The 8,310-nt window shown below is 46.5% G+C and overlaps 1 protein-coding gene across 2 annotated transcripts in view; it reads right to left on the bottom strand.

Annotated features, from left to right (window-relative positions):
• Positions 1-857: 857 nt before the first annotated feature.
• The window catches only part of osgep (O-sialoglycoprotein endopeptidase), a 27,191-nt gene continuing 19,738 nt past the window's right edge, over positions 858-8,310 (bottom strand). For both annotated transcript variants that reach the window (XM_069941114.1, XM_069941113.1), the window contains 3 exons: positions 4,182-4,257; positions 2,291-2,389; positions 858-1,221 (listed from right to left, as the gene is read on the bottom strand). In XM_069941114.1, coding sequence (XP_069797215.1) covers positions 1,182-1,221; positions 2,291-2,389; positions 4,182-4,257 — 215 coding nt within the window. In that variant the 3' untranslated portion in view covers positions 858-1,181. The remainder of the gene's footprint in view (positions 1,222-2,290; positions 2,390-4,181; positions 4,258-8,310) is intronic.

Genomic DNA, 8,310 nt, shown 5'->3' with positions numbered 1-8,310 from the left:
AGAGTTTGCAAGTTCCTGTCAGGATTAAAGGAAAAGTTACCAGGCAGAGGGAAAACTGGTTTTCAAGGGGTGTTGGCGATCTGGTCAAGAAGGTGTATAGCAGGTATAGGCAACAAGGAGCAAATGAGGCAGCAAGAGAACAGAAAATGTAAGAAAATACTTAAGAAAATCAGGAAGGCAAAATGAAGACAAGGGATTACTTCACGTGGTATGTGAGTGGAAAGGAAAAGGCTGAGAACCAGTAAGGTAGACAGTCAGCACCTTTATCCATGGTATCTGCTTTGGCAGATAATGTGAAGGTAAATCCAAAAGGTTTCTACGAGTAAAAGGATAATAAGGGACTAAATTGGTCCCCTAGATCAGAGCAGTTGTCCATGTGTGGAGCCTCATGAGATGAGAGAGGTTTTTTTTGCATCAGTATTTACTCAGGAAACTGGCATTGTCTATAAGGAAGGAAGGGAAAACAGCAGATGCCACGGAGTCGGAGGAATTGAGAAAGGAATAGATTCCTTACAGGGGATAGGGTGTGAAGATGTGGCATTAAGTTAACTGTGGGAGTTGGTTGTTGTCTGCCAGTTTGATTCCGGAGAGACAGTGTTGCTAGAGATGGACCAAGTGAGGTCGGGGTGGAAGCTAGCATCAAAGTAGATAAAGTTGACGAGCTCACCATGGGTGCAGGAGGCAGCAATGTATAAGTGGAAGACTAGAGGAGCCTTGCTCTAGCATCTCCCCACTGATTGGCTAAAGTGGGCATCCATCTGCATGGATGCAGTGCCTTGATTGGCTGTTCTCCATGAGACAGTATTTTTTGTGGGACACAACGCTTTGATTGGCTGCTATCCATAACAGAGACAATATTTTTGTTTCCAACAAATGTTTTCAGCTTTTATTTGGTGAGTTGATGTTGAAATGATGAGAGGCCTGCCCCCAAACCCCAATCCTGGTGACTGGCTGTGGAAACAGCCCAGAAGCCTTTGCACACGAGCTCCAGGAACCAGGTGCAGCCTCAGGACCTCCCCGCTGTCAGGACTGGATCCTGAGGTCACAAGGTTATGGCCGATTCCTGGGATCTGCAATGGTCCCTGGGGACATGGCTGATGTCAGGTTTACAGCTGGATCCTGAGGTCATGGTTGATTCCAGAGGTAAGGGGTCATAGCTGGTCACAGGGTTGTTACTGGGGCTAATCCCGCCACGTAACTTGCACATCATCTGTCCGGAACCTGTGGAGAGAGAGAGAGGAGAGAGAGAGAGAGAGAAAGAGGAGAGAGAGAGAGAGAGAGAGAGAGAGAGAGAGAGAGAGAGAGAGAGAGAGAGAGAGAGAGAGAGCAACTTATTAGTAACATCAAGACTACAGGTCATGGAACACAGACATCAGGTCAAATCGATAAACCTCAGCAGACCCACGAGAAGGAAAACTGAAACAAAGAGATGTTCCCAGTACTGGAGAAGCTCAAGGTACAAAGAGAGGCTGGATTGGCTGTGACTTTTCTCCCTGGATACAGAGAGGGTCCTACTAGAGGTTTATAAACCCATGAGGAGCATGGATAAGGTGGACGGTCACCATCTCTCTTACCCAAGGGCTGGGGGTTCTAAAACCAGAGGGCTCAGGTTTAAAATGAGAAGGGAGATTTAAAGGAGTCTTGAGGATGGTGGGTGTAAGGGACAAAGTAACAGAGGAAGGGGTCAAGGCAAAGACAAGGTTCAGAAAGATAAGAGTCAAACGCAAGCAAATGGGACATATTTAGGTGGATAGCTCAGTCTAGTGTGAGGTCCATTGAAGAGTCAGAATGCAGCCTGAAAAAGAACACCCCCTGAATCTGGAGGCTGGTGTTTTCAACCTTGTGAATCTTCTACCAGGCGTGAGGGAGTTGAAGACAGTGTAACCAAAGTGGGTGGGTCCATTAATGAGTTGGCAACTTGCCCGAGCTAGGGGGAGATGCTGGAGGGAAGGGTGCATGATGAGATGCAGATGGCCAATGGAGGGGAGGTCAAGTGCTGAGGTGTAGACAGAAGGCAGGGGAAGTGATGTGGAGTCAATGGTGGGGAGGTGTGATGAGGTAGGGAGGAGTATAATGATGTGTGAGTCCATGTGGTTTCCTCGGGCCCTGGGGCGGTGTTTCTCGTCCCTCGCAGTAAAACACCTATGATGCCCATGGGTTCGACCTGTTCTGTACTCATGCACAGATGCCTGTTGTCTATCACAGCCCACCTCCACACCACTCACTCCTTCTCCTTGAATCCATTCCCCCATTTGTCACCAGGGGCATCTGGGGCCAGGTGTGGTCTCACCTCTGGGTGATCCAGGAGTCCTCCAACGGGGTCACCTGACCTGCTCGAAACATCTCCCAGCCTGCCTGTGCAATCATGGCACCGTTATCAATGCAGAACCTGCCAACACACGTCACCAATCACTGAGGCTGCAGAAAGGAAATGGACAGCATCATGCAGATAGTCCAAGAGGCTGGGGTGTGAGATGAAGGGTGGGAAGCAACAGATAAAAGGGATGGGGTCGGGTGAAGGAGTCATCAGAGGGAAGGGTAGCAGATGGCCTTTGAGGGGTGAGGAGCATAGCCAGAGGTCATTGCTGGGGAGTCTGTGAGGTGAGGAGATAGAGGTCACTGCTAGAGTCAAGGTGGGAGGGAGAGGGATCTGGGGGGGGGTCCGTGTCCACGCAGAGGGATCTGGGAGTCTCCACAGAGGGATCATGGGGTCTGTGTCAGGAGCTTGTTGAAAGCGACCGCACAAGTAGACCGGGTGGTAATGGAGGTGCATGGGATACTTGGCTTCATTGAGCTGGACACTGAGTGTAGAAGGAGGTCACTTGGCCGTGATATAAATCTTTGGTCAGACTGCCCTTGGAACATTGTGTAAATCTGGTGGCCACATTACTGAAAGGATATGGGGGCTTTGGAAAGGAGACAGACAAGGTTCAGTGGGATAAGGCCTGGATTAGAGGGGACAAGTGATGGGAGAGGATGAGAGTTGTTTTCTCTGGAGCATCGGATACTGAGGAGGTTTAAAAAATTATGAGGAGGTTGATAGGAGGGATGGTCAGACTCTTTACCCCAGAGTGAATGACTCACATGCCGGAGGATGAGTGTTTATGGTGGGGGGGTTAGGGAAATGTGGAAGTGTCTTCACACAGAGAGTTGGGGTCTGAAATGGGCTGTCAGGAGCAGCAGGGGAGGCAGACCCCACAGTCATGTTGAAGGGGCTTCCTTGACCCTTGAACCTGCAGGGAGTGAAGGGACACGGGTCACGTGCGGGCAGAAGGGGGTCTGTTTGATGTGGGCGCATCGGGCCAGCACAGACACAAAGGCCCTTTACTGTGTCTGGAGGTGGGCACACATCACCAGAGACAGGGGGATGGGGCACGTGGCCTGTGGTAACTGGGGTGAGGAAAGTTGGACAGTGAAGCATCTGAAGGTGGTTGGGCCTCACACACTAGTTGACACCGGTCTGATTGAGGCTCAGGTCCACAACTCAGTGAGGAGGGCAATCTCTCTCTCACCTCACTGGGATCAGGCTCTTTGGTGGGTGTCCTGACCTGGGTTGTGTTGAGGTCTGGAGCCGGGTGGTCCTGGAGAGGGTGTTCATGGCGTGCAGGGTATTGGGAAGTGGGTGAGTGCGCTGCTGATGTCCCCATCACTGCCTAGCGTCAGGATACTAAGAATAACTGAGGGCACTGTTGACCTCTCCAGCACTTTCTGGGGCACTGGGAGAAGGGGTTCTGCAGGTCCGTTCTAGAGAGGAGGAGCTCAGTACACAAGGGGAGAAAAAAGTCGCCTGGGACGGGACTCGCTGGGGTTCAGAGGGACGAGGGGGGAATCTCACAGAGATATGTGGAACAATGGAAGGGGTGGATAAGGTAGAAGCAGGGAGGCTGTCCCTCCCAGTGGGTGTGACCAGAACTGGGGGTCACAGCCTTGTCGTTCAAGGAGTAGGTTTGGGAAGGAAATGAGGAGGGACTGCTTCTCCCAGTGAGGAACGAATCCAGGAAATACTAAGCCTCTAGAAGCACAGAGAGACGTTAGAACAACAGGGATGGAGAGGGAAGAGGAGCTGACTCCATGGCCAGATTAGCTTGGGTCTGGTTGGAGGGGGAAGTGTAGGCTCGATGAACTGAAGGGCCTCCTCCTGCTCCTGACATTTGGACGCGCTGGACGATCCCATGACTCACTGCTCATCAGTCGCAAACAGCTTGGCTCCTCGCTCCTCACACATTAGACCCATCATCTCCTGCAAACGCTTGTTACCTGCAGCCAGACCACAACATGGGGCATTAGGAGATCCGGAGAAAGGGACACCAACAAAAGCCCTCCCACCCCCGTTCATTGAGCCCCTGCTTCCCATGGAAAACCACAGCTCACATCTCCTCTGATTCCCAGTCGCCCCAGGGCTCTCCCACCAAGGAATGTTCCCCTTCACTCCCTGAGATCATGAAACGAACGGAACCCTACAGAAAGAAGTCCTTCACCCTATCTAATCCCCGCCAAACTATTAGTCCTGTTCATCTGTGTGGAAGGAAGGGGTCCTCCATACCCTTCCCAACAATGTGCCTTTCTATTCTTTCAAATGTCAAAATTGAACCACATCCACCATCTCCACTGGCAGCTCATTCCACTCTCTTATCTCCTTCCGAGTAAAGCAGTTCCCCTCAAAACGTATCAAGATTCAATGTATTGTCCTTTACACAAAATTGCTTTTGCCTGCTGAGGCAGATTCACCATCGGTAGAAATTGCCAGAAGCGCCTCTTACAATCAGAGAAAAAGACAAGAGTCCCCCAGAGTCTCCGAGGATTCACTTCCAGTGCTTCTACAGTCTCACACTGTCCCGTCCAAACCATCAGCAACCAGAGCTCCAGATCCGAACCTCCGACACGGTCAGGAACCCTTCAGCACCCTTGACACCCCCTCGAATCCAGGTACCCCCTTCAGCCAGTTTCCCGCTAGTCTCCAGCCCCCATGAGTTCCTCGCCTCAATCGCCAGCAGCCCACCACATGTGTGGGTCTTTCAGCCGCAGAGCCACCCTCACTGGCCCACCACGGTGGCCACTGTCCCGTAGGTTGTCTCCTCTGCTTCTCCTTCTTGGACAAGGGTAATCTCCCTGTTTTCCGTGCCCCTCGCTGATCCTCCACTTTCCTGGAGATTGCAACCCCCCCCCCTCCCCACCCGGTGGCTGCTGCCAATCAGAGGCACTGCCATCTTAGGCGCTGACCCTGTGGTGGCGGGATTTTAAATAGAACTACCATCGGATCCTTTAATGAGCCGTTCAAAGCCTGTGCAGAGCTGACGGCAGTTGACTGGGTGGTTGGACCCTGCAGGAGTGCTGTATCTCTGCTCCTCGCTCTCCACGGGTCCACACCAGCAGCATACAGCTGCTCCACCAGCGCCGCCATATCCTTCCCCCCACCCCCCCCCCCCTTCAAAACCATGTCCTCCAGTTCAGCCATTCTCAACCTTATTTTGGCTATGTCGCCCTGAGGACTCTCCTCATAGTTTATGGGCCCCACTTCTCTGTGAACCAGTCAAGTTTAGTTGGTTTCTTCCATACTTCTCTCCTAATGACTACATAAAAATTGTAAAAAATATTTTATTTCTGTCTGTGGCTCCCCTGAAATGAGCTGGGGCCCCATTCAGAATGGCTGGTTTTGTTCTTGTCTCGCCCAACCTCAGTTGGCCCCTAACCCTAATTTTGTATACCTCTATCAAATTTCCCCTCATTCTCCGACACTCAAAGGAATAAAGTCCTAATCTATTCTACATTTCCCTGTAATTCAGTTCCCAGCAACATCCTTGTCAATCTCCTCTGCACTCTTTCAAAATCTTATTGATACCTTTCCTATAGTTTGGTGACCAAAACTGCAGACAGTACTCCAAATCTGGCCTCACAGATGTCTTTGTCAACTTCAGCATAACATCCCAACTCCTGTACTCAATATGAATTTTGATTTATAAAAGCCAATGTGCCAAAAGCTCTCCTTGTGACAACATTTCCAGATCCAGATGTTCTTCTGCATTCCTCAGCACCCTACCATTTACCGGGCATGTCCTACGTTGGTTAGTCCTCCCAAAGTGCAACACCTCACATATGTCCTCAATAAATTCTGTCTGTCATCTTGTAGCCCATTTTTCCAGCTGGTCCAGTTCCCACGGCAAGGTTTGAAAACTTTCTTTACTGTCCATAACATCTTCAATCTTTGAAGTCATCTGCAAATTTATACATTATCATCCAGATTGCTGATATAGAAGACCAACAAAATGCACACCAAGCTCTGAGGCACACCCACGAGTCACTCTCTGCTACCACTCTCTGGATTCTCCCACAAAGACAATGTCTAATCCAAATTACTACCTCATCCTGAATACTAAGCAAATGTACCTACTTGACCAACCTCCAATACAGGACCTTCTCAAGGTTCATGTCCATGACCTTTCTTTCATCAACTTTCCTGGTAATCTCCTCAAAAAACCCTAGACGATTGGTTAAACACGATCTACTACACACAAAGCCATGTTGACTATTCCTAATCAGTCCCTGGCTATCCAAATACGTATATCTGGTCTCTTCAGATACCTTCTAATAATTTGCCCACTGCTAAGAACAGGCTAACCTGCCTATAATTTCCAGGATTAATCTTGGAGCCTTTCTTAAACAGAAAAACATTAGCTATCCTCCAATCCTCTGGCACCTCACCTGTTGCTAAGGACGTTTTAAATATCTCTACCAAAATTAGCAATGAAGGAAGATAAAACTAAAAGAAGAGAATTGGCGGATAAAAAAATAAAATATGAAACATTACAAACATATAAGGTAGAGAAGAATATAATGAAGACAAAACAGAAATATTACGAACTGGGTGAAAAAACGCAGAAATATTACGAACTGGGTGAAAAAACGCACAAAATCCTAGCATGGCAGCTTAAGACAGAACAAGCTAAGAAAATGGTATTGGCATCAAGGAAAAAAGACAAACAAATTACATATAATCCAAAAGAAATTAAGGAAAACTTTAGAGAATTCTATGAACATTTATACCGAACTGAAAACGAAGGGAAAGAAGGGAAAATAGATGAATTCCTAACTAAAATTGAACTACCAAAACTACAAATAGAGGAACAAAATAAATTAACAGAACCATTTGGAACAGTAGAAATACAAGAGATAATTAAAAAATTACCAAATAATAAGACACCAGGAGAGGATGGATTTCCAATAGAATTCTACAAAACATTTAAAGACTTATTAATTCCGCCTCTCCTGGATGTAATCAACCAGATTGATGAAACACAAAGCTTACCAGATTCATGTAAAACAGCAATAATTACAGTAATACTAAAACAAGGGAAAGATCCACTCTCACCAGCGTCATATAGACCAATATCTTTACTAAACGCAGATTATAAGATAATAGCTAAACTATTAGCAAACAGATTAGCAGAGCAGGTACCGAAAATGGTAAATTTAGACCAAACTGGATTTATCAAAAAAAGACGCACAACAGACAATATTTGTAAATTTATTAACTTAATTCATGCAGTCGAAGGAAATAAAGCACCTGGAGTAGCAGTTGCTTTGGACGCAGAGAAGGCCTTCGACAGAGTAGAATGGAATTATTTGTTCAAAGTATTGCAAAAATTCAGTTTACCGGAGAAGTATATTAATTGGATTAAAGCATTATATAAGGGACCGTTAGCGAAAGTGACAGTAAATGGACATGTATCAAAGCAATTTAACTTAAGTAGGTCAACGCGGCAGGGATGTCCACTATCACCTTTATTGTTTGCGTTAGCTATAGAACCACTAGCAGAATTGATAAGAAGAGATAATAATATAAAAGGAATAAAAATAAAAGACAAGGAATATAAAATCAGTCTATTTGCGGATGATGTTATAGTGTACTTAACAGAACCTGAACTATCAATAAAAGAATTATATAAGAAATTGAAGGAATATGGAGAAGTGTCGGGTTACAAGATAAACGTAAATAAAAGTGAAGCAATGCCTAAGAATAATGCGGATTTCTCAAAATTTAAGAAGGAATCTCCATTTAGATGGCAAATGCAGGCAATAAGATACCTAGGTGTACAAATAAACAAAAATCTCGGCCAATTATATAAACTCAATTATTATCCACTAATGAAAAAATTACAGGACGATTTAGAGCATTGGAAAGATTTACCACTAACACTAATAGGAAGGATAAACTGTATTAAAATGAACATTTTTCCAAGGATATTATACTTATTTCAGGCATTGCCAATACAACTGACAGAAAAATTCTTCAAAGAGTTAAAGAAAATAATA

This window comes from Narcine bancroftii, chromosome 5 (genome assembly GCF_036971445.1).
Source record: "Narcine bancroftii isolate sNarBan1 chromosome 5, sNarBan1.hap1, whole genome shotgun sequence".
NCBI lineage: Eukaryota > Metazoa > Chordata > Chondrichthyes > Torpediniformes > Narcinidae > Narcine > Narcine bancroftii.
The sequence above is the reverse complement of the archived record's forward strand: the minus strand, read 5'-3'. Positions and strand labels throughout refer to the sequence as shown.